Raw genomic sequence first — 27228 nt, forward strand, 5'->3', positions numbered from 1 at the left:
CCGCTTGGCAATCTGCAGACCATTCAACTCCATTACTGCCAGAGAGGAGAGAAGGAAAGACAGTGTAAAGGTAAAAGCAGGGTTGTTATCCTGCTGTACTGAAAAAAATCAAGCCTTTTACATTTTCTGGTGTAGGACTAACGGTGATTGACAGCCTCTTTGTTTCAGCAGAGCCAACTGTCATCCTGTCAGCATTTTCAGAAAATCAAAATATGTGGAAACATATACAGACATCAACTAGGGTGCAAACATATAAACATTAAAAAGCATTTTTAGTACTTTCACTTGCTTTTTCCAGATGAATTTTTATCATTTACATGTTTTCCCCCTTTCTAAAATCCTATATTCTGAGGATGGACCCCTGCCCAAGTGTTTTCCCTGCCTCTTATCCTATTTTTAATGCAGAAATAATCTCTTATTCCATATTCTCCATAAGCCCACACCCCAATTATCGGTTGTTTTAGGACCGAGGAGGAGCAGCCACCTCCAGACTTCCAGCTCCTCAAACTGGTCAGGAGGACAAATGATGAAACACCGGCCTCCAACCCAGCGCCAGGCCGGTGTGGGCCTGGCCTCGCCCGTGACTGATTCCACTCCCCGCCGCCCGGGCAGCTCCCACACAACCATCCCCTGCCACACCGAAGCCGTGACGCACGAAGCCAACAGCGAGGTGGGACGCACGGTACTGCGTCACACACCGCACCCCTCGCACCGAAGATTGGCGAGAGGACTTGTTTCCGGGTCCGTCCTTCCAACTGGTTTGTCCCTCTGGGCGGCCCGTAGCGCTTTCCCCTCCCTCCATCCATCCATCCATCATGGAAGGAGCCGCGGCCTCCTCTGAAGGCTTGCGCTATGCCGAGTACACCAGGGTCCCTAAGGGCGCCGGCAAGGGCCAAGCCGAGCTGGACCGAGGGCTGGTGAGCACGCCGGGGGCTGGGGAGGGGCGGGGAGGCAGCACATCCCGCGAGTGGCGCCCAAGGAAAGGGGAAGGCATCAGCCTGCTGTGCCACTCCTCCTCATCCTTCTCCTTCTCCACCCTCCTGCTGCCCGCGGAGCTGGGGTGGGGGTTCTCCCTTCCCTTCGGCGGCACCGCGCCTAGTGATGTCCTCAGGGGCCTGGGTAGCGGTTACCCTCCGCGCACCCCGGGCTCCCTCCACCCGCCCTCCTTCCCGGTCCAGGGCTTGCACACCCCCGCGGGGTAACGTGTGTGAGCTCCAGGGCAGCGGGGCGGGGGGTGGGGCCGCGGGGGCCAGGCGTGCCTCGTCTCCCGTGGGCACGGAGGTGTCCCCCCGGCTTCGGGCCGTGCGTGGCCCTGGGGGCGCGGCTGGGCAGCGGGGTACGCGGGAGTGCTGCAGCCCCCGCGTAGGGCAGGCAGAGGCCTCAGATGTCGTTCCCCTGCCGTAAAGAGGCCGGAGCGTGCACGGCTCTGTAGAGATGCTCGGGGAAGTTGATGCTCACCTGGCAGCTCGTCGTGTGGGAGAGGTGGATGGGCGTCGGGGCGGGGGCAGGAGGCCTCTAAAGGTTCCTGTGGCATTCCGGGCTCTAGTGGGAAGGGTGCTGTAACCATGTCCTTTTCCTTTGCTCTGGACACTTTGGCTAGTTTGTGGAAAAGTGAGTTTACGTTGAAGTTGTGGAAAATACATGGAGGACTGTTTAAAGCATTGGGTAGTGAAGGCTTCATGGTTTTAAAACGGCTTTAAATTTGTACTTGTCACTCTTTATTGTGTATGTGCTGTTGCTCCTACAACATTTATTTTTTTAAAGCACAGTTTTTAAAATCATAGTTTTCTAGGCTACTTATTTATTTTTACTACAGCCTGGGACTTTTATTGTTTCCTCAGGTGAATCTTTGTGTGTATTTAAGGGACTTCTGGAGATCATGTAGTCCGACCCCCTCCTGCCAGAGCAGGATCACCTAAAGCAGGTTGTATAGGACAGCATCCAGTCTGGTGTTGAATATCTCCAGAGATGGAGACTTGACAAGCTCTCTAAGCAGCCTGTCCCAGTGCTTGCCACCCTCATTGAAGTTTGTGCCCATTGCCTCTTGCCCTGACACTGGAGACCACTGGGCACTCCATCCTCCTGACACCCACCCCTCAAGTATTTATAAGCATTTTATAATCTTAAGAACTTTGATACTTCTTACTATCATATCTGTGTAGTCTCCCTGTGGAATGGTACCAGGGAAATTCCTAGTGGATTTTGTGGAGTCTTTGTGTCTTCTTACTTGTCCAGGATAAAAATTCTGGATTGCTGCAATTTCCTATCAAAATGTATTCTTTAGCCAGGCCCGGAGAAGAATACAGTGCTTTGCAGGCATATCTACACTGTAAACTGTTAGTGTGTGGTTGACAGTAGAAACTATTTTAGAGTTTCTCTAGAAGCCAAAAACCAGGGCAGTGGTATTACATAGGTATTGTAAAAAGTGATTGTACCGATGCTGACTGGATTCCCAACTGAGGAATTCAGAAGAAGGTCAAGTTGTGTATCCTAAAAATCAGCCAGACAGAAATAGCAAGATCAACTGCAGTACTGTGCATCTATTCCTCTGACACCACACGGGGTTAATGAGGCCTTTTTGCCACAGTAGCAGGAAAGAGTAGCAGAAGCAGCAAAGTCCCAACAGCAGCATGCGTCTCTCAGCACTGAGAGAGCTCTCTCTTCAATATCCCCATCTTGAATCTTGGTCATAAGATGTCCTGCATGGTACCCACACTTGATCTTGGTCACTTTTGTAGTTGTTTTACAAAAGCGTTTGTGTGAGTGACAGAATAACAACAGTGGAAGCATAAAGAGCCTGTTCTCAAAGATACTGGCAAGAAACCTATGTTAATTAATGTGTGCTCAAGAAGATGATTTGAATGCCTTATGGTAACTCTTCTGTTAGCCAGTGTGTTGCTCAGGTACCATTACCTATGAAAAATTGTCAGATACTTTGCATGTAGTTTTATATGCAAATCTAAAAAGCTGATATGAAATAAATGATACAAGTTGACATGAGAATTAGGGGAGTATGGAGAACAGCACCCATCCAGAATTCCTTTAAATTCATTATGAAAAAGTAAATTAAATTTCATGGGAAGGTAAGACTGGAAGGAAAGCATTAGATTATGAAATCAAATCTGTTGCAGATAGTTTATGACATAATCCCACTTCAAAATGTATCTGGCTCCATGTAGAGTTAATTAGGTGATTTGCTGTGAAACAGTCTTCCAATAACCTGCAGTACCTACTTTCCTGAGGAAGAGAAGCCTTATTTCAGCTTCCATACCAAACAGTCATTTATTTCAGGTCAAGAATTTTTATTTAAGGGAAAAAGTAGTTCCAGAAATATTTTCATACAGTTGGTTAATATACTTGGGTATCCTACTTGTTAGTGGCACACAGCTCTTAAGAAGGTTTGATTTTATTTTTTTTTTTTTAAAAAAACCCAAGGTTTTTAGTTAAGCAAGCAATTTACACTTGTGTACTTATCTCCTTGTAAGTCTATACTTCATACTTACCTGTGATTAAGCATGTACTAAAACCAAAATGTTATCCAACACATGAGAACAAGTGATTATTTTCTCGGTGCTTTTTATTCTGTTACAATGTAGCTTTCTGAGGCAAAAGACAGTGGAGCTGTGTGTCTGAAAACTAGTTGTGAGAAGGGCAAAATACTTTCTGTTTGACCCAGAAGGGTTTTTTCACTCATTATGTTAGAAAAACCGCTGTATAAAACACAAATCCTGTGCAAGCAGGTATATTTTAACGTTCATAAAGGTGGTTGTTGTAGCTTGTGGTTAGCTGCAGTAGTGTTGGGCTGAAACTTTAAAATAATGCATTTGGAATTCGTTTTAGAAATTTTAACTGAAATGCTGCAAATTATGAGAGTCGTGGGTTTGGATTTTTTCCAGTATGATTATTGTCAGAGGCTCTGGATTAGACAGAATATCTTGTTCTTCCCTGTTTCTTCTGCTAAAAAAATAAAGCTGCTGGGAAATTATGTATGAAGGATTAGGCCCCAGGTGTCTGTATACTAACAGTGTATGGTGTATACCTCTAAACATTCTGTGTGTTAATTAATATGCTTTGTCCTCTTGTTTGCCAAACACTTTGGTAAGTCAGATCTTGAAGTTATTTTTCTAATGTAGGTGTTTCTTGTACACATTTCTGAAAAAAAAAAATTAAAAATCAGGCTTTGCACATTTAGCCAAACTTTGTAGTATTCTTTTTTTGATCCAAGAGTGTTACTGAAAACCAAAATACATAGTAAAATTAAAATACTGAGATCAGCAGAACAGTATAGGGTTGATGACTAACCTTAGGGAGCTGATTCATTGAATAAATAAAGGGACAGATGTTACTTTTTAATCTTTTATTTCTTTATTTTTCCCTCTTGGATCTTAACAGAATGCTTTCATTTAAAACCTACATCTTAGAAATTTCTTAATGGCTTTTTTTTGGAGGGGGAGGGAAAGGTCAATTCTGTCATAATTGAAAGCCAGTGAGTATTTATTTATTCTCTTAGCCTTTATGAATCTGAAATGAAATGCATTTTCAAGCAACAAGAGCAAAAATGTTTGTAGAGATAGTTGTATTAGTATTCTATAAATTAACTGATCCCTTCCACAGTGATAGTGAGTTGCTTTCATTTAATACTGACATGAAAGGAGTGCATTTAATTAAAGCTTTGCACGTTACACTCTGCATTTCAAAGCACCAGACTAACCTTGACTTATTCTTCTAAATAATCGACTGAGTTAAGTGAGCATGGAAAAGGAAATTGAGTCAAGCTGGACTAAAAGGACCTACTGGTTATTGCTTGAAGTTGCTGCTAATTCTGTGAGAGAGGCTGTGTCAGAAAAAGACAGACCACGGGATCTGTCTTACACTGTATCAGGTTCAATTTGTATTGCATGTGTATAGTTAGGAGATGTTCCCACTGTAAAAAGGAATTCAAGGTGCTTTGGCATGGCAAGTTACAGCTTCTTGGTTACTAAGTGGCAAGTGGCTTTTATCTAACCCACCCATAATGGAAATAAGGTGAATAACCTTAAACTAAGGTAACTTTTCTTGTGGTTGTATCTCACTTGAAAACATGGCCAGTCTTTGATGCCTCTCTGGCTTGAGCTCCCCATCAATTTTACCTAGTTCTCTGGCTTGTCTTTGTATTCCTGTTGATCCTGTGTACTGCTCCTATTCTAGAGCTGCTGCCATGCTGCTGGGTTTGGTTTTTTTTTTATTTTAACCTGCTTTTTTCCACTAGCTTTCCACTAACTGCTGGTGCTTTCCACCAGGATTGACAGAACGCATCCCAGTGGACACGGCTGACTATCGAAGGCCCTCAGGGGTGTCTACATTGTGATCCCAGACTACTGTGCAAAAACACTGCAGCTATTTCTGCACTGAACAGGCAGAGTCCAGCTGTTACTTGTTAACCTTACCTGGGATGAGGTGTCTGCTGCTAATGTCCTGTTGTAACCTCCATACTTTGTTGTAAACTGCTGACTTAAACCACCTTTTTGGTGGCAAAGCAGGTATAACTTAATTTGGACAGGCACAGGCTAATAAATACTTTTTTTTTTTTTTGCCACTGTGATCTATTTCACACATTATTGAGCTCTTAATTGACTGTAGCTGCTTAGTAAAAGAATCTCGCTGTCACTCTGAACAAGTCAAGGAAAAGTCTGTATTGAATATAAATCTGTCATCATAAACCACGGAACAGAATAATACAGCATTTCTGTAAGGGTAGGATAGGATCTTTCCAGAGATGTTGTGGCTGTGTCTGGTTAGTGTCTAAACAGAGGAATTAGAAGAAATTTTTAGAAGGTTTTGAATGCTGAGAGCCTGTGAATACTGATTTGCGAGAAAAATGGAAAGATTTTTAGTTTAGTGAGGAGAGGAACAGTATGCTTCACTGTTTTATATCCTCTACCATCTAAGGTAACATACTTACATTCTTTCATGGTCTAAAGATGAAGGGAAATTTTGTGGAACTGAAAGGAACAACAGACATAAAACTGCTACGTTATTTTTACGTTCTGAAATGAATGCTAATGTCGAGACTGAAGACTCCACTGAGATGAAAGAGTTAGGTTACAAAAATGGGATAGAGAGGCAGATTTTTAAGGCCAAAACTCCTCTGGTCTTAACTTCAGAGTTACAGAGTTAGGGGGGACCTAACTAGCTACAGAGTTAGGGGGGACCTAATTAAAGTCTGTAATTATCTGAAGCAGGGGATGCAGGGGGAATCAGCCAGCCCCTTTTCAGTGGTCTGTGGGGATAGGACAAGGGGCAATGGCTGCAAATTGGAGCACAGGAAGTTCCGCACCAACATGCGGAAGAACTCTTTCGCAGTGAGGGTGACAGAGCCCTGGGACAGGCTGCCCAGGGAGGTGGTGGAGTCTCCTTCTCTGGAGATATTCAAGACCTGCCTGGATGCCTATCTGAGTGATATGTCCTAGGGAGCTGCTTTGGCAGGGGGGTTGGACCTGATGATCTCTCGAGGTCCCTTCCAACCCCTACAATTCTACGATTCTCTATGATTCTGTGATCTACAATGTTATTTTATGCAAATACTTTGGATAACCCTGTCCAGGTAGGTGGGAAGTAGGTACTTAGTTAAAACTTTCAGGATCTAGAAAGTAAATATAGAATAATACAGCTTTGTAGATGCGCTCAAAGCAGGCTACCACTTTTTCTGTGCTGAGCTCATTACTACAGACAGGAAACATGGAGAGTAGCCTTCTGTAGCCACAGGAGCTTCTGTCATGTTGTAGAGTAGCCCATTTGCTGAGAAAGCTGTCAACCTGTTTTGCCGCCCCTACTAAGCCGGCTCAAGAAGACTTTAAAACCGGTATTTTCCAACTCTTGCCCTACTCCTCCTCTGTGTAGCGATGAGGTTAGGTACAAAGAAAGAGAATTTTAGCCCCAGTAATCTTAGTAGCCAAGGCAGTTCTAAATGGTGATTGTCCCTCTCTACTCTGCCCTCGTGAGGCCCCATCTGGAGTCCTGTGTCCAGGTCTGGGGCCAAATGTGAAAGGTGGAAGACACTAATGCACCTTTGTGGCTGTAGCTGTGGGATAGGGCTGAGTCCTCTGAAGCAGTACCAGGAGTCAGCTGGGATCAGGGGGTCTGTCTTAAGTGGGTGAGCCTAAGTAGGGCGTTTGAGTTAATATTCCAGTACCATTTTCAGGCAACGTTTTGATGAAATTCCCAGTGAAGATCTTTGCAAAGCAATGGCAATGCCCTTTGGTTTTGATTTGGTTTGAGGTTTTTTTTAAATGTTTTTGTAATAAACTGGTCAGCCTCCTCTCACAGATAAGTAGTGATAGGACAAGAGGGAATGGCTGCAAGTTGTGCCAGGGAAGGTTCAGATTAGAAACTAGGAGAAATATTTTATCAGAAAGAGTGGTCAGTCATTGGAATGAGTTGTCCAGGGAGGTGGTGGACTCACCGTCTTTCGGGGTGTTCAGGGAAAGGCTGGATGAGGTACTTGGGGGGTACTTGGGGACATGGTTTAGTTAGTAGTATATAGGTGGTAAGGGGACGGTTGGACTAGATGATCTTGGAGGTGTTTTCCAACATTAATGATTCTGTGATACTTTCCATTAAGGCAAGCATTTTCAGATTGTGTTTAACTAGTCTGTACCAGTAATTTTGGCTAATCCTGAATTTTCATTTGCCTTATGTTTTTATCATTACATACTGTGAGATGCTTAGTAACGGATTTACTGGTGGATAATTCCATCAGTTTGTTCACTGATTTACTGATGGGTAATTCCAAGTTCCACCTGATGCACTGGTGTGGGTGAATGGGACAGAGCTATAAAATTATACATGAAATGACCAAGTCAGACATGCTGTTAAAAGAAAGTTATTTATTTAAAATAAAAATTTGCACTTTATTCTGATTATTTGTTTTCTGCTTTAGGCCAGAACTATGATAGCAGTTGGACTTGGCGTTGCAACTGTTGCATTTGCAGGTAAGCTAAATTACCAGCTTAGTGTGGAACTGCCACTTGTCAGCTGCTGATTTCAGCAGGGTTAGTGATGTGGTTATGAATTTGAAGGTCACTTGAGAGTTCTGTGGAGAACTGTGTCCAGTTATCATTGCTGTCCCTTCAAAATCCTCCATGCATTTTCCAAACGTATTTTTGACAAGTCACAGCTGGAGCAACAAGTTTTGCAAGGTGGAGCCTTTTCAGTACAGAGGAGTGCAACAGGATTTTGTGATACGAAGGCTGACAAATTCAAATAGGAAAAGCCAGAAGGTTTTGGTGGCTACAGTGATTTTTATCATATTAAGCTGTCCCCATAGTACATTATTTTTTACCTGAAATCTTTGCATCTCAACTGTATGATCTTCTGAAAAATAGGTTCTAGTCTCAACACAAGCTATGGGTTTAACATGATTTATGCCCTAGTTTACTCAGAGTAGGTGACTGTGGTCTGTTCTTGTTTTGAAATGCACAAATCGATGTGTGTCATTCTGACCATATAGAAGGTATGTGCGAACACATACACCAAGAGCAGGTGGAATAGAACAAGCTGCACCAAATGTCAGCGGGTGTTTGGTAGGTACAGTTGTGGCTTTTGGGTTTTTGTCATTAGGAGAAGGGTCTATGGCAATGGATGCCCATTAAACAGGTGTGTTTTCTGTGTGTTTCTTTATAAGCAGAAGAGGAATGCGCTTAGAATTTATTCTGCTGTTTGAGCTGAAGAGTTAATGATAGCTAGCCCAGAAGTGGTAAAAGAAAGCATTGTGAAGAAGGTGAGGTAATAAGTACATCACAGCACTTCAGCAGTCATACTGGTAGTGGTTTTAAACTGTGTGTTAACATAGACACAGGATTAGATGATTAAAATAACCTATGGATACATTGTGTAGTTTAACAGTGAAAGTAAGATGCTATTTAGATGAAGCAGAGCTATGTTTTATAAAACGTTTTTCCATTGTGTATAATGGTAAGTTACATTGCTGATGAATAGTTAGTCAAAACAGTAACTGGGGAGAGGGGACTTCCAAAGAAAATCCTCCAAGTAACATGGCACAAACCTAGATTCTGAAGTCGATAGACCTGCTTTGTGCTTCTGAGAACACAGTCTGCCAAAGTTCCCTCTAGCCTCTACTAGCTGTAGATGCTCAATGCCAGCAGGGAGCTGAATGGCCCTGAATCCCATAAGGTCTTTCTGTAACAAAATAAAATTGCAGTACTTACAAAATGTGTGATTAATCATACAACATCACAGCAAGAAACATGTAGTACATAGATTTCTTTCTTTGAAGACGTAACCTTTGAACAGTATTTAATAAATAATGTACATGCAAAGCTAATGTTGGATACTGCCCTTTTTCTTAAAGTTCACAACGCAGATATATTCATTTATCATATTGAAGTGCATTTAAATCTATTTATTTTGTGAGCAAACACAATAAACTTTTGCAGCCCATGACTAGATTTTTAATGAAATATATTAAACTTTTCCTCCTCCCTTCCACAATACTAGGAAGATTGAAAGATGTAAAGCATACCATGTTTACTGTGGGACTATGAGTGGGCAGGATCCAAAAACAGCTGTTGAGGGAACATCTCAAAAAGCAACAAAGTGTAGCAGTGTCATACAGCAAATAGATGAGACAAAAAGGTGATTAACGAGGAAGGAATTTGATTTTATTTTCTTTTTAAACCAAAATTCTTTCTGCTGTAAGCTGATGAACTTAAATTGGAGACTTTTTTTTTTTCCTTCTAGTGAATGTTGGTTATCATTTCATTTAAGTTCAGTCTTTTTCAGGTCGTTATGCTTTCCACCTTTGGAAACCATTGGAGCAGGCAATCACAGAGACAGCGAAGAGGATTTCAACTTCTGTAAGTTTAGAGGTTACTTTATAATAAATACATAATTTTAAGGTTTTGAGTATGTAAAAAGGAGACATTTTTGATAAATATGGTAAATCCCAGTTAGATTTTTTTTTTTCAGGATACTCCTTCCTGTGTATGTTCTGACATACTGTCTAATTTATTTTAAACCAGTGTAGATGAAGCTACATTAAAAGACATTTGTGAGTTTGATAAATAGTTCTGATTTTCCTGGTGATGTTCCACGTTTCAGAATTCTTTGCATTAAGTGCATGATTAATTGTTCAAATGCGCTGTGAGAAAATAGCTAATGCTTAGATTACAATGTGATGACATTCAGTGTCATTTTAGGAATCACAGAATCTCAGAATATTATGAGTTGGAAGGGACCTTGAAAGATCATCTAGTCCAACCCCTAGACTAAATCACACAGGAACACATCCAGGCGGGTTTGAATGTCTCCAGAGAAGGAGACTCCACAACCTCTCTGGGCAGCCTGTTCCAGTGCTCTGTCACCCTCACAGTGAAACAGTTCCTCCCTATATTCACATGGAACTTGCTATGCTCCAGCTTGCCCCTGTTTCCCCTTGTCCTGTCATTGGCCATCACTGAGAGGAGCCTGGCTCTGTCCTCCCGACTCTCACCCTTCACATATTTATAAATATTAATAAGGTCACCCCTCGGTCTCCTCCAAGCTAAAGAGCCTCACTCCCTCAGCCTTTCCTCATAAGGAAGATGTTCCACTCCCTTAATAATCTTGGTGGCCCTGCACTGGACTCTCAAGGAGTCCTGTGTCCTTCCTGAACTGAGGGGCCCAGAAATGGACACAATATTCCAGGTGCAGTGTCACCAGGGCAGAGTAGAGGGGGAGGAGAAGTTCTTGACCTACTAACCATGCCCCAGGATGCCATTGGCCTTCTTAGCCACGTGGGGCACATTGCTGGCTCATGGTCATCCTGCTATCCACCAGGACCCCCAGGTCCCTCTCACCTATGCTGCTCTCCAACAGGCCAGTCCCCAAACAATGCTGGTACCTGGGGTTGTTCTTCCCTAGATGCAAGACCCTACACTTGCCCTTGTTAAATGTCACCAAATTTCTCCCTGCCCAGCTCTCCAGCCTGTCTAAGTCTTGCTGAACGGCAGCACAGCCCTCTGGTGTGTCAGCTACCCCTCCCAGTTTTGTGTCATCATCAGACTTGCTGACTGTACTCTCTATTCCCTCATCCAGGTTATCAGTAAAAATGTTGAATAGTACAGGTCCCAGTACTGACCCCTGAGGGACTCCACTAGATACAGGCCTCCAGACAGACTCCGTCCCATTGATCAAAACTTGCTGGCTTCTTCCCTTCAACCAGCTCTCAATCCACCTCACTACCATCCAGATCACACTTCTTCAGTTTAGCCAAGAGGATGCTGTGGGAGATGCTTTACTGAGGTCAGGGTAGACCACATCTACTACCCTACCAGCATCTATCTGCAAGAAGCTAAGAATAAAATAATTTAGTCATTTTTCTTTCAGATTCAGTGTTAAAAAACAGAATATGTGTTAAAAATCAAGAATACAAATTGATAAACTTCTAGGAACCATTGCTACCATATAGGTGGGGGAGCTTGTTTTCTTGTTCACATGTGAGGGTTTTTTTGGGTTTTGTTTTTTTTTTTTCTCTGAATATGTTGAACTTCTTTGTTTTGCCCAACATATTTAAAAAGTATAATAATGAGGTAAAAAATCAAGAGATAAGAGTGTTGTGAGAGGAGCATATGTAGGGAATACCCAAGAGCATTTGCTTTTTGCTTCAGCAGCTATGCTGTCCTGTGCTAAATAAATAAATATGTTCTGTTCCTGTTTGATTAACGAAATTCCCAGTGAGGTAGATGACTGCTTGTGGCAGCGTGTTCTTTCAGAGTTCACAGTCTGTGAATACTCACCCACAGTGGAAGGAATACAATTCCCCTCTCAATGCTGATGGGTAGATGTGAGTTGAGGGAGTAGTTGGAGTAGTTGTTGCAGATTATTTCCTGAAAAATATATTAAAGGTTGCTGCTTTTTTTTTTTAAGGGATCATTAGCATTGTACCTATTTTTGTGAAGCCATTTGCAACACAGAGCTTGTCTCTATATTGCCTATGCAGTAGATAGACAAGGACAAGACACTGGGGTCCAAATTCATTTGCCATCTGTACTCCTTGTTCATGTTCTTTTTTTTTTTTTTTTTTCCTTTTCAAGGTAATTTTTTAGGAGATTCCCAAGATTCCCAGATCGGCAGAGGGGACTTTAAATGATGCAAGTTAAATTGCTTTTATATGCTGCAGATACAGCCTGACTTGCAGGCTTGCTTAGAAGTAGCTAGCAATAAGGACATGTGGCTTCGGAGTAGGGAGTGCTTCAGTCTTTACCCTCTCTCCCCAGCAGTTTTACTCCAGCATTTCTCCATCTATCCATTTGTAGACACAGGTTAGAGAAGAATCTAAACTCAGAAGTGTTCATGTAAGAAAGCAGGCAGTGATACTTTCTAAGGAATTGAAATATGACATGCTGCTGCACAGAGGTGGCTGTTCCTAGGAAACTGTGCCCCTCAGTACTGGTACACTGGCTGAGCCAAGCTCATTACTGGTCTATTTCATTTTTACCAAAGTAGATTTCAGAGTCCTGCAGAATTGATGAACAGCCATAAAAAGCCACCCAGGAGCTTCTGCATTCTCAGTGTTCCTAGTCCCTGGAGCTGTGTCCCCTTGTCTGCTTTCACATCCTGCCTGACAGCCTAGAATTGTACATGCATCTCCAGTGGAGTGTCCCCTTTCTCTTACTCTGCTTCTGAACTTGAAAATGCAGATTTTCAGTATAACACGAGATCTGCTGAAGACAGTAAAAACTCTGTCGTATGGTTTGGTGTTAACTTCTATGTATTTGTCAGCTTTAGATTTACAGTAATACTGTTTTTCTTCCACATAGTCCTAATTCTTTGCCAAGATGATTTGTTTGTTTAAAACAGCAGAGAAGACATTAGGTACAAAGATCCTGTGTAAGTGCTTATCATGCAGATTTCTTATTTTAGTGGCCTTACATGAATTTCTTTGGGGAATTTGAAGCTGCTGAGTATAATCTGTGGATTAGCACTTTCATCACGTTTCTTTACACGTATTGCCCTCTACGCTGAGAAAGGAGATCAAGCAATTAGTACCTCTTCCTATCCTCACTGTAAAAAAAAAAGAAAAATCTCATGTAACATTTAGTGGCTAAGCTAAGTGTTACTTTGCTGGTTTCCTGTGGAGTTCAGAGGTGCCTAGCCTGGCCACTGTCATTTTCAGTGGTTACTCTGGCTTTCTAGAATCAAAATCTGTGCCTCGTTACTTCCTTTTTTGAGAGACTGAAGCACCTGCCTGTTTAAAAGCCAGGCTGTTTTCTATGTAATCCCCACTCTTCCTCTCCCTGTTTGCAGTAACAATAACAATTCCCATTCTTTGCAGTCACACAAGGTAATCCAGGTGATCCTTTCTTCCCGCTCACTCATAAATGATGTGCACAAGGTCAAGTTGAGCAATTATGGAGTGATCATTTAAAATGTGTGCTTGCTGCATCTTGAGTATTTGACACTTTCTATTTGCTTACCTAAATAAATTGCATGTATACTCAACAACTGCACTTTAGTCAAAAATAGTAAGCAGATGCAAGTAAAAGTGTTAGGTTTTATTCTGAATGTCTACCTCTCGTTTAACTTACAGCAGTTAAATATGTACTCTTAAATATAAGCTGTCAATGCTACTGTAATTTAGTCCTGAAATTTTCTACCATCTTCTTAGTGGAGAAAGACACAGGAGGAAATACTGTCATTTCCCCTCTATGACAAGTCATAATGCTCATTTCATGAGAAACCCTTTTTTAGTTTGAGCCTACTTCTGTTGCTGGTGTCATGAATGCCAGTGACACTGTCTTGTTTCTGTGTGTAGTGATTAAGAGTCTGTTGCCAGTAGAAAGTGCATAGTGCTAAGTGGTCATTTGGCTTTTCTTGCTCAGACTGACCTTATCCTGTTAATTAGAATGTTAATGCTTCCCTAAAATGGGAAATTAAAAAAAACAAACCAAAACAAATATTTCACTAGGATTCCTTACCTTTCTTTGTGGAAACATTGACATTGAAAGTTGAAAGATAAATGGAAGATATTGAAAACAGGGACAGCAATTTCAGACAAAATGAACTGTCAAAATACAAAAATCACATATTCATGAAAATTTCATGCTCCAAAAGAAATGAGGGTCTTCTGTAGAACTTGATTAGAGATTTTTTTGCACTGTGTTTTCCTTACTGGATCCTATTCTGCTCAGGCTCACAGAGTTCTGAATTGAGAGATAAGGGTAGCAACCATCTTTCTATCTTTCACTGAAAATAAAACTTGCAGAGAAAAATGGAATTTTCGGTCCATTTTATAACTGTTTTTCTAGCTAAAGTCAAGGAAGTTAAAGTTGCCCTTGGCAATTTTTAGGTTTTGTTATAACACAGCTTCTAAATAGCTTGGTATTGGAATTATTTTTTTTTTATTTCTGATACTAGATTTATTTTTTTCCCCCGTGTTTGTTACGTTTTCAGTGGAGAACTGCATGGTTGGTGGAACAGCACATGAAGTTTTCAGAAAAATTCACTCCATATAATAAGATATATGGTTTTGGTTATGGGATTTTGAATATCTCTTACCTGGCCTGAAACAGTGATTATGCTTTCCTGTGCTATGCTGGGAAAAGTATCTTGAAGATGTCACAATCAAAATGGATTGGATTTTCTTAGCTGAGTGCTTTTGTGAAAATTTGCAAGAGTGAGTAGACATTTGCAGAGCAATTCCAAGCATTTTCTGTTCCCTCATGTTGTCCAACCTCTAAATAGCGTTTGTTCAGGATGCGGAATTTGCTGAACAGTAGCAACATGCAAGGAAATAAGTAAATTAAATGGTAGCCCCTCCACCCACACCAAAGAGTACAAAGAAATAGAGAGCTCATTTCAATGAATTTTTTTTCCAGAATTTGGTTGGAAAAGCCGAGGCTAATAAATAAGAAAGGAGTGTCTTATAACTGCCTGCTCATTGATGAGTTCTCATAGCAGAAAAATGTCTTGAGTAGTGGTTCATTTCAGTCATGTTGGTGACAGCTGACATGGCTTCATTAAGGGGAAATTGTGCCTGACAAATCTGGTGGCCTTCTATGATGGAGACAACAGAAGGATGATGGACATCATCTTCCTGGACTTGTGCAAGGCATTTGACACTGTCCATTACGACATCCTTGTCTCTAAATGGGAGAGGTGTGGATTTGACCGATGGGCCACTTGGTGGATAAGGAACGGTCTGGATGCTCACACTCAAACAGTTGAGGTCAACAGTTCATTGTCCGTCCATGTGGAGGTCTGTGACGAGTGTGTTCCTCAGGGGTCAGTACTGGGATTGGCACTGTTCAACATCACTGTCAGTGACATGGACAGTGGGATTGAGTGCACCCTCAGCAAGTTTGCTGATAACACCAAGTAGTCTGGTGTGGTTGATGCGCTGGAGGGAAGGGATGCCATCCAGAGGGACCTGGACAGGCTGGAGAGATGGGCCCAGGTAAACTGTATGAAATTCAACAAGGCCAAGTGTAAGGTTCTGCATGTCAGTCAGCACAGTCCCAAGCACAACTACAGGCTGGGCGGAGAATGGATTGAGAGCAGCCCTGAGGAGAAGGACTTGGGGGTGCTAATTGATGACAAGCTCAACATGATCTGTCAGCGTGTGCTAGCAGCTCAGAAGGCTGTAAACATATCTTGGGCTGCATCAAGAATAGTGTGGCCAGCAGGTCAAGGGAGGTGATTCTGCCCCTCTACTCTGCTTCACCTGGAGTACTGTGTCTAGCTCTGGGGTCCCCAGTATAGGCAAGACATGGAGCTGTTGGAGTGAGTCCAGAGGAGGGCCACAAAGGTAATCAGAGGTCTGGAGCCCCTCTTCTATGAAGACAGGTTGAGAGAGTTGGGCTTGTTCAGCCTGGAAAAGAGAAGACTCTGGGGAAACCTAGTTACAGCCTACCAATGCTTAAAGGGTTCCTACAGGAAAGTGGGAGAGAGACTGTTCACCAGGGAGCGCAGTGATAGGACAAGGGACAATGGCTTTAACCTGAAAGGCGGTAGATTTAGAGTAGACATTAGGAAGAAATTCTTTACTGTGAGGCACTGGAACCGGTTGCCGTGAGAGAGGTGGAAGCCCCATCCCTAGAAGTGTGTAAGGCCAGGTTAGATGGGGCTTTGGGCAACCTGGTGTAGCGGAGGGTGTTCCTGCCCATGGCAGGGGAGTTGGAACTAGATGATCTTTGAGGTCCCTTTCAACCCAAAGCAGTCTGTGATTCTATGATTTCATAGTTCAGGCATTACTTAGAGTTTACAACTAGGAGGAAGGATTGCTTTAATTTGAATACCATGCAAAAGTTCTTTCATCAGGGAACAAGAGATTTACCAAGATGTTTTGTAAAATGAAGGCTCAGTATTTCTTCCCCTTATCCTGACCATTGGGAAAAATAGCTTTTATGTTTATTTTCCTTTGGCTTTAAATCCTGTTTAGGATCAAGATCTTAATTTGAGAATTGGTGAATCTTGCTCTGTGTTTCACTTCTGAGAAGAAAATGGATTTTCTTGATGACCAATTCAACAAACTGTTTTTGCTCATGTGCCAAAGGACGCAGACAGCTAAATTTCTTTTTTTTTTTTTTTTTTTACTCTTGGAAATTAACTGAATCACAGCTTCCTGACGTTAGAACAGTGCCAAGGAAGAAGGCATTAAAACATGAAAAAGTATTTCTGAATTTAAGCCTACAGCCATCCCTCCCTATTCTCGTATTTCAAATAGTATTTTAGATGAAATATCCCAAGAACAGAGACGAGCTGTGTTAGAGATAATTCAAATATTGCTCTTCTTTACATGAACAGTGAACCAGTGTCCTCTTGTATTAGAGTTGTATGCCAGTGTTGAGGGGCAGGGAAGAATTAACCTTTCCAGAAATCCATCTGTACCTAAGCTGCTTTGGGAGAAATTCTGGAAAATCTTTCAGAGGACGTTAAAGTGTGCTTTTCTCTCCTGGCTGTAGTAATTGTTCGGCGGCGTTGCAAATTTCTGTGCAGTTCTCCCTCCTCAAGGGTGTTATCTGGTAGCCATTAAATCATTAGCATAAATTCCTCTCAGAGGACTGCAGGAGCCTGTCTGTTCCCTCAGCGTTACATATTCTAACCTGTACTGTCGGTGTGCACTATAACAGGCCTGCTTTGTGTTACCCTGTAGCTATAGCAGCAGCTTCTCAACGGATCTTTGTTGTAGGCACGACACGTCCACGGTCGCTTCAGCTTTGATACCCGTCGTGTTGTGGTAGCGGTTGTTTTGTGTATGGTTTGTGATGGGGATAAAGAAAGATAAAATTAGTTTCAGATCATAGCAGCACACCAGAAAAAAAAGTCTTTTCTGTGGCTGTGCATGACTTTGTGGTAGCAATAGGTGAAGTATTTCTGAACCAGGCTGTTGGGTGAATGTCGCTCCTAAGCTTAATTAAAGGCTTTGCTTGGATATCCTACACAGAGCTCTTTAAATGCTCTAATGCTTTTGAAATTAAATAAGAGAGCTTGTGTAAACATAAGGCAAAATTCTCACTGAATATGAATGGATGTATTTAGTGAGAAAAGTGTTTTATTAAGGGCCAGGCACATTTTTACTTGGGGGTAAAAGGAACACTTAAAACTAAGCTCAGTTCTCAGGCCAGACTTCCCTTTGATAGCAACAAAAGAAGCATATTTTTCCCTAGTTGATAGGTTTTGCATGGAGGAGAAAACTTCAGTCTTCTTGAGTGATTTGTGTGTGCCACTTCCCAAAGGCAGGCTGTCTTAGAGCTACATCTGCTGCCTCCGTGACTTGTACAGCTTATACTACTATTTGTGTAGCAGTGGGCTAGTCACTAATTCTTCATACAGAAACTTTTACAGTGAGGAGATCACTGCTGACCATCAGTAGTGGTTCAGTAACTCTTGTTTGTTTCTGTTGTTATTATTTAAAACATATCTATGGTTGACATATGCTTTCAACCCATTCCCAATTACAATTAATTGTAACAATTTGCTCTCATCTCCATCTTCTTCTTTTTAATGTTCTTTTTCCATTCATGTTTTTCTTCCCCTCCCTAAAACAGTGGCTAAAGTCTCACATGCCAGTGAGTTTAAAAAAACCCTAACCCCAGATCCTGTATCTAATCTTCAGCAGTCATCGATGTGTTAGGAAGGATGCGAAGGCAAACATTGGTTAGGATTTTCCCATATACTGTGCTACTTTCAAGTGTTCTCCAGCTCAGTGATTGCCTGAAGTAGAGGTTGTGGCTTTATGCTTTTTTTTAGTATTTTTGTTACTCTTTCATTCATTTTTTGGTTTTCCTTCAAAGAACTCTTGATACCTTTTTTTGAAGTTTCTTTATGTGAAAAAAACATACTGACACTTTATCACTATATCTCTTGGGTTTTGGGGTTTTTTTTTTACCTAGTTTCTTTGTAGACCTATCTGGACTTCAGGATGATTGTACATAGTTCTTTGGATGCCAAAATATTGTGACTTTTGCCATTTTTCTAGTGCTTATTTACCAAAGGTCTTCTAATAAGTTTTCCCCATTCCCTCCCTTGCCCACTCCAACACACACAATGTACCACTTTATGCTAGTATGTACTTTGATTCTGGACTCTTTTGCCTGAGGGCAGGATTTTAATGGTTGTAGCTATTAATATCTCTTATTAGCAGTAAAAGAGAGTAAAAACACAGATAGTTATCTTTAAGTTGTTTTTTGTAGGTGTTAACACTTGGGAGAAGTCCTTTCATGCTGTCTGGTTTGTAGTCATTCCGTGTCTTCAAAATAAATTATAGATTAATCTAATACTCTGAACGAGGTCATATAAATATGATTTAGGTCCTGACACCTTGTACATTAAACTAATTATTGCTTGTTTTTCCTTTCTTCTTTTTAGAGTCTTTCATCATACTATAAAGGAGGATTTGAACAGAAAATGAGTAGGCGAGAAGCCAGTCTTATTTTAGGTGTGAGGTAGGTGTGTTGCATTAATATTTGTTTGGTAAGTACTGAATGGAGAAAATGCATATTGCCAAAGTTGTAACTTTAAAAAAATATATATTTCTAATGGTTTATAAGCCATTTGAATACTCTTCTTAAGCTAAAAATCAAACAATGAAATGCTAGTAAGACATGCGACTTGTATTTGGCTTGAAGGCACGGTAGCATGTTGCTGTAGAGAATTGGTGCTCTAGAAATAATCAGAATAGCACATACCGTGCTAATTAGTGTGATCACATGTCCTGGTCTCAAAACCCCCCCTTGAGATAAGTAATATTGTAGATTAATAAATGAGGAAAACAAATCAATTTCGCTTATGCTTTTCCTAAGTCAGTAATAGAGTAGGTAAGGGAAATAATTTCCAGCCCAAGTAATCAGCAGATTTTCCAACATATTTTTTTAAAAACATCTGGACAGCCCATGGTAGCACACACCTTATTTTTTTTCTGTAAAGCAGGGAGTGAGTTTGAGGCATTTCCAGATGAGAGGAAGAGATAGGTAGATTTCTTTGTTATGGTTTATGTCACATCTGAATCTTAAGATTAAAAAAACCCCAAAAAAAACTCTTGAGGGGAAAAAAAAAAAGACAAAACAAAAACAGGACAATGGCTTTAATTATTCCCAAAAGAAACTATTTCAGATGGTGAAAACAGGAATTTAACATCATGTTTCAGTGTGCTACCTGTGTTTACTTCTAGCGTAATGGAGGTTGTGCAGATTTAGCATTCATTTTAAGAAATTGTAAAATAAACTATTACACTTATTTGCAATTTATTTCCTTTGACCTTTAAGTTTGATAATGTATTAACAATTTCACTTTATAAGGGCAAATTCAGTGATATTCTGGAGTAGCACACATGGCAGTCGCAATACTGAGCCTGAACACTGCTCATGCACGTGCCTGAAGTTTTATCATGTCTGAAACTGGTCCCTTTTTAATAGTGTGAGTCTGCAGTGGGAACAGTGATGCTGCTTCATGTTCTTGGACTCAGTCTTGTAAACACCATTCTTGATCAGATTTGAAGAAAATTCTTAATGTTTAAAGGATTGAGCCTTTAATTGTATGGAAGCATGGCTAAGAACTTTATAGGAAATTTTCACTTTGTCTATAAACACTTTTCCAGACCAGCTTTAACTCACTGATTAATGTATTTATTTATATATATATATATAATTATGTATATAAAATAAATAAATGATTTATATATATATAGATATAAAATTAAAAAGAAATACCAGGAGGTAAAAGACCCCTGAGTTTTGAAGTGCTATAGAAAATGCCAGAGAATGCACAAATGAGATCTGTCTAGGCCCTGATCTTATTATTGTAACACCTGTCCTCTGTGTCATCACTTCCAAGTCATATTAAATTTTGAGGCAACTGCTTTCTTCGTTATTTCAAGTGCTGAGTATGCATGGGCAGTATAAATAATAAAGACAAGCCATGATAAAGGTGAGTATTTAATGGTAGCTTTTAAATTTTAAATATATTGGCCCATTACACATTCCAAATGTTATTGGCTATTATCTTGTAAGATTGTGGGGGGCTTGGAAGAAACATGCATGTGCATTATTTATATTTAAACTATGTAAAAGCTGTAGAGCACTGTATTGGAAATATTGACTGATTTTAAGTTTTATTGTTCTTTTATTAGTTGTTATGAAGCAGCACTGATTACTGAAATTCAGTATAAACATAGCAATAATTTTAACAACTATGTGCTCTGTAGAAGGAACTTCTGATGGGAGAGATGGAGGAATGTCTGAGATGACATGACAGTTGAAAATGTTAGGAATGTTTTTCAAGTATTAGGTAAACTAGATGCTAGAAAAATATAGCTATCCTAGGTATAATGGTTTATAACTATCAATCCTCAGTGCTGAACTTCTGCAGTTATAAATTATGTCTGAAATAATAAGTTAAAATTCTAGATAGAAATTAATAGAATTTTCCTTATTTCACCATTTCCTCTCTAAAAAAAAAAATGCATACATTTTATATCCATAGGAAAACTTTGTTTATATACAAAATTTATATGCATACCTTCAAAAGTTTGTTGTTATTCTTAAAGCAAATGACATAAGAAAAATCAGACTATTACATTTTAAAAATGCACAGTACATTGCACAAATGTACAAACACAAATGTATTTCAGTTTTAATTGTTGTGGCCTTTGCATTTTTTTAATTTATTTTTAAGTGCCACTTACTGCACGGGTATATCATATGATCAAAAGACCACTGAAGTTTGGAGGGATCTCAGGAGGTTTCTAGTTGTACCTGCTGCTGCTCAAAGCAGGGCCACCAGTGGGGTCCAAGCTGAGTGCTCAAGACTTTGTCCAGGGGGGCTTGAAGGACTCCCAAGCATGTACAATGCACATCCTCTCTGGGCAACCTGGGTCACTGCTGGACTGTCTTTGGGGTTTAGAAGCATTATGTCCAGCCCTCACCTCCCTTCTCAATTTTTGCCCATTTTCTCTCAACCTCCCACCACACAGGAGAGTGGAGAACCTGGACCCATGTTCTCTATGACTTCCCTGTAGCTGGAGAGGAGGCTGTCTCACCTCAGAGGGTGAGTTCTCCAGCTTCCAACTGTTGTAGTGGCTGTTGCTTAATCTGCTGTGGTTGGCCAACATCTCTCTTGTACATACATCCCAAAACTGAATGCAGCAGCTAGATGAGGTTGACTGAGAAGAGCTGTTTCTGTTGATCTGTCACAGAGTCACAGAATTAAAGGGTTTGGAAGGGACCTCCAGACCATGCTTGTTCATACCACCCAGGAAGTCTTTCTTTGCTGCCAGGGCAGCAGATGTGATTTTGGCAATAAAGAGTTTTTTGGTAGTGATTAAGAATCTTTAGAGAGCAGTTGGACTGCGGGATAAGCAGTATCTCATAAACTAAGCAAGTTTGGTGTAAAACCTCGTTTTCATGGCTGCTTCTTGGATCTTGCTTGTGTGGTTTCTATAATGCGCACCTGCAGCTTCTCCAGTTACGCTTTGGCCATCTGACTTCCTAAATGTGGTATATCAACTCCCCTTTTTATTGTTAAACAAAAGCTTTACAAATCAAACTCTAAATGTTTGTTATATTTAGCTGTCTGAAAAGAAATAGTTTTATTTTTGTGTTTATATAATTTAAAGCCTTTCACCCTCTGTTTAATTCTTACGTTCTGGGTTATTTTCTGTTCCATCCAAGTATTCTGTTCTTAGGCAGTTCTGGGAACTATTTTTGTAACATACCCTAATTTCCCTGTGACAGAATAATAATTAGAGGTTGTTTACTTCAGGAATATAGTTAGGCTGATACCTTGTGCTCAAACTGTATCTACAAAAAAGATTAATTAATTGAATCATCAGTGACTAAGAAGTTACCTGAAGTGAAAAACACTGCTTCATTTCTGCATGCTAACAGATTATGAAAAACTAAACTACTTTTAGAATGCGTAAGGTTGGAAGGGACCTTTGGAGGTCATCTAGTCCAACTCCCCTGCAGTAAGCAGGGACATCAAGCCTGACCTTGAGTATCTCCAGGGATGGGGCCTCCACTACCTCTCTGGGCAACCTGTTCCAGTGATCTACCACCCTCATATTGAAGAACTTTTTCCTCATGTCCAACCTAAATCTCCCCTTTTTGAGTTTAAAACCATTACCCCTCATCGTAGTGCTACATTCCATCATGAACAGTTCTTCCCTCGCTTTCTTACATAAGGCACCTTTCAGGTACTGGAAGGCTGCTATAAGGTCTCCCTGGAGCCTTGTTTTCTCCAAGCAGAACAAACCCAACTCTCTCAGCCTGTCCTCATAGGTGCTCCAGCCCTTTGATCATTTTTGTGGGCCTCCTCTGTATGTACTCCCAACAGGTCCATGTCCTTCTTGTGCTGAGGGCTCCAGAGCTGGACACAGTACTCCAGGCGAGGTCTCACCAGAGCAGAGCAGAGGCACAGAATCACCTCTCTTGATCTGCTGGCCACACTCCTTTTGATGCAGCCCAGGATGTGGTTGGCCTTCAAACTATGCTGTTGCAGACAATAGCCTTAGTGTGTTAGCATACGGTGTTCATAAGTGGTTATTTGTCTGGTAAGGTACATATTTAATTTAGACTGAGTACATATTTTATGTATCTGTCATTGAAGGAAACAACATTATGTAGCACTTGTAAATCAGCGTGTCCCTGAACGTAGCACATTGAACAGCTTTGCAAAAATAACAAATACAGGATTATTTTTTTTTTACAGCCCCAGCAGAATGAATTATTTATAGCAGCTATAAAAATATTTACAGTAGAATAAAATGTGATAATATTAAATATTTCTTTTTTTGTCACTAGTTATAAAAATACTTATTATCCAGGAGGAAAACAATATGTTTTCTGCATTTAATGATAAGAATAACTAGCTAGATACACCCTAGAGCTGCCTCAGTTGGGTTTTTTGTTTGGTTTTTTTTTTGGGGGGGGGTTTAATTGTTTATTTTAAATGGATGGATGTCATGTGTTTAAAAAAAAAACAAACCCCAAAACTGAAAGATAGTAATATGTGTTAAATGCACAGGCTTTTAAAAAATGTCCTTCTTGGTGTGTCACACACGCCTTTATTGTCACTTCCTCAGAGATGCAGTTTTATGCTTCGTCCACAAGATGGTGAAAATCTCAAGTTTTAATTATTTTTGAAACCAGTGTAAGCTCTTAATTTATAGCCCGAGTGCAGTGGCATTTATGGTAAGCACTTCAATTTATTTTTGCAGTCCGTCTGCTGGCAAGGCCAAAATCAGAACAGCCCATAGAAGAATCATGATTTTGAATCATCCTGATAAAGGTAAATAATTATTACTTTTCTTATCCAGAGCTGGAAGGGACTTAAATAAGCTCCTTGAAGTTTACTGATTGTGTAAATAACCACGCTGATTGCAGATGTATGTTGTTTATTTATAAACTTGAGCCCTTGTGTGTCTTCTCTCAGATAAATGAGGCTTTATGAACCAGAGTTTTACCCATCTTTCTTTAATGTTGTTTTCTAGATATGTGCTGTTTCAGTTAAAACTCTGAGCTCAGGCACCAGGGTTCCACACTTCAAAAAAAACTTACACAAAAAATAAGAAAAAATTTGCTCAAACATTTTTACATTAAACTGGCATTCCTGTTTTGAACTGAGATGGACTGGTCACATATATAAAAGCAACTTTCTGTAGGGAAATGTTCTGTAGTCACTAAGTCCATCATTGATGAATTCCAGACTTCCTGGAATTCGCTTGGAAAAAATGTAAAGCCGGGCGCTGTTGCTTTGCTGGCCAGGTTTTTAATGTAAATTTATCTTACAGAAAGGCTATTATTATAACTTTAACTACACTACAGCTGGTTGAGAAAGCAAGCCCATATGTTCATTGCTGTTTCTACTTTAAAATAACAGATGGTGAAGAGTTGCACTGTATTTCAGAAGTCAAAAGGGGAAATCGGAGGGTTTTTATATCTTCTTGACAGAATTACAGGGCTCCCTGCCAGCACCCCATATTCAGAAAATGAAAAAATAACTGTGACCACTGGCCATGGGAAGTCATTAGATGATGCTTTGCTTTTCTGTCTTCACCCCTCAGTTGTCCTGCTTAATCAGTTTCACACTTACATTGTTGTACTGACATACAAGCTGCAGAGACATAGAAAAGAAATTGTTCTGCATTTCTAATGTATTATGATGCTCAAAGGCCTCTTAACTACTGGAGAACCGATTAGGTCAAAAGTTTTTAATAATGAACTTCTAAGTTTATTGTAGAAGCACTTTGAGTTGTGGGCTGGAACCCTGAATCTCCATGTGGATGTTGAGTAGACCTAAAGAGGCAGTTTGCTCTTACAGCTGTAATGCACCTGCAATTGGGCACAGTGTAGGTCTGGATGGATGTAGTGAGCTCTCCTGAGTGCTGTTAAGAAGGAGCATTTTCTCAGTAGGAACACCAGTTGAAGGGATTTGTGCCTCTCTGCTGCCCCTGCAGCTCTTCTGGCATGGCCATAGAAAAAAAAAATCCCAACAACTTGTGTAATGTCTTCAGCTGCAGAGCGAGGGCCTGGAGTAATCTTGAACATGTGGCATCACAGAGAGACTTGTTTGCTTATGTGTATAAGTTGATTTCTTCTGGCTGTGGGTAGCACAGATGTGCTTTTAAAATAATACTCCATATTAGAATGTTATTTTAAAAGAATGCTTTGCCAGCTGGAGTTGATAGAAGAAATGTCAGTAGTTGCAGATTTTTAAAGTTACATATAATCAGAGTTTCAAAATGTTAGAGAATTATTATAAATAAGTAAATATATGTAAATCTGCATAGTAACTTCCCCAGTGAGCACTACTAAAATGGTTTCTCATTAACCTTTACAGTTCAGTTTTAAGGGTGGGTTTTTTTTTTATTAATCCATTGTATGGTAATTTATCAGTTACTAATTTTGTGAAAGAACACTTGCTCTCAGAAAATGAGGAAGACAGGCATCTTTTGGACTTGCCCTAATTATAAACAAACACTTTGGCAATCATGAGATTGAATTTTCTCTCATCGAAGGGCTGCAAAATTAATATGGCACTTAAAGATGTAAATGTAGGGAAAACACTTCCAGCAGATTGGAATTTACTTTAAGATCCTGCTCTCTAGGCATGTCTAAAATCAACACACATTAAAAAGTACTTGGGACACGTTGTTTATTGCAGTTTGTAGTCCTTACTGTTTGTTTGCTCGTCCTGTCTGCTCTTTGAAAGAAGTGACACTTGGTGTAGCAAATCATATTCCTTGCTAAAAAATCCTATTCCTGGTTTTAAACAAATCAATAAAAAGAATATTAATTTTCCAGTAGCACATTTGCTTCCCTTCCCTTGCCCTGTTTCACTTTCCTCCTGTGAGGCTTAACTATTAGGGCTACATTCAAACAAAACCAAACCATGTACAAGGGAACTTAATATTTTTTCCAGTATTTTATATCCACCATGAAATTACTTTAAAATTACTTGTTTTCCTGCAGGAATGTCCTAAAGAAGCCTTAAAGCAAGCCTTGCCTTTTCAGTTTTATTTATATATGTCTGCAGCTAGTTTTGCTTGTTTCTTCTGTCATTGTCTTTTCTGATGAATAGAATGAATGAAAAATCATGAACAGATGCCTTGGAAAAGGCCATTCAGTGCACAGTACTGCTGGAATCACATTTCCATGTAAAAAATACAGGTGTGTTATAATAAGTAGTAAGTTACTGACAGACCTGGTAATGTTTTTTGGTGACTGTAGGCAGATGGTTGGCACTCAAGGGGAGACTAAAAAAAACCAAAACCCAAACACAAAATGATCACTGAACAGTAATCAGATTGTTAGATGGAGCGTAAAGCAATGACGGTGTTCAGAATGAGAAGTTAGAAGGCATACCATGTTTGAATAACTTCAATGTGATGATTTCTGGCTGGTGATTCGAAGCATCTAGCACAGGATAGGCGGTGGAGTGTGAGTGTGTGCACACACCTAATGATTCTTTGTCAAAACCGTTAATAAAATTTTACCTCTTAGGTTTTGGGGTGCATGGAAACAATAGCTATTAGCTTGGGATGAATGTTCAAGGCAGCTGACCTTGCATACATTTGCAGCAGCATTGCACTGCAAGTCTAAATCACACTGATGTAAAGTGATTTCAGATTTCACTCTGCGCTGAGACAAATTGTTCAGCGTTTTTCTTCAGTGACTTCAGTTTTGATTACATTTCCCATGTTTCCTTATCAATTAGTTTACTTCATATCAATGTCATTTTTTAAGCAGTTATATGAAAAAGATCTATTTAGGATGGAGGAGCTAATAAGAGTGAGTAATAATGGGATGCTGCAAGTGAAGTAGTTGAGTACTTCATACTGATGTGTAAATGGTATTCCTTTCCCTTTTCTGTTCTCAGGTGGCTCACCTTACTTGGCAACAAAAATAAATGAAGCAAAAGACTTGCTGGAATCCGGTGCCAAAAATTGAAAATCGAAGCCTTGGATCGTAAGAGATGCAGCAGATACACTGTGCAGCAGCTTTCATATCTACTTGCTCCACACAGTTTCTTAACACTGCATTGATTATTCCTATTTATTGTCATAATTAAAAGCTTAAGGTTATTTAAAAGCAAACTGAAATCTTTTTACAGTTTTGTAAAGTTACCTACAGTAATGCCTCTGTGAGGAGCAGGGAGTTGGACTTGATGATCCTGATGGGTCCCTTCCAACTCGTGATTATATGTCTCAATTTTAGTATATTTTTACTGAATTATGATCTATTACAACCTTTG

General features: G+C 40.2%; 1 protein-coding gene across 1 annotated transcript; it reads left to right on the forward strand.

Annotated features, from left to right (window-relative positions):
* Positions 1–815: 815 nt before the first annotated feature.
* On the forward strand, positions 816–27228 carry DNAJC15 (DnaJ heat shock protein family (Hsp40) member C15; the record flags this gene model as incomplete). The annotated part of the gene is made up of 6 exons (XM_084269155.1): positions 816–917; positions 7919–7970; positions 9781–9854; positions 18847–18923; positions 23693–23763; positions 26854–27228. The coding sequence occupies 6 exons, from the start codon at positions 816–818 to the stop codon at positions 26922–26924; spliced, it is 447 nt and encodes a 148-aa protein (XP_084125281.1). The 3' UTR covers positions 26925–27228.

The sequence above is a fragment of the Gallinula chloropus genome (genome assembly GCF_964237585.1).
Source record: "Gallinula chloropus genome assembly, chromosome: 1".
Classification (NCBI taxonomy): domain Eukaryota; kingdom Metazoa; phylum Chordata; class Aves; order Gruiformes; family Rallidae; genus Gallinula; species Gallinula chloropus.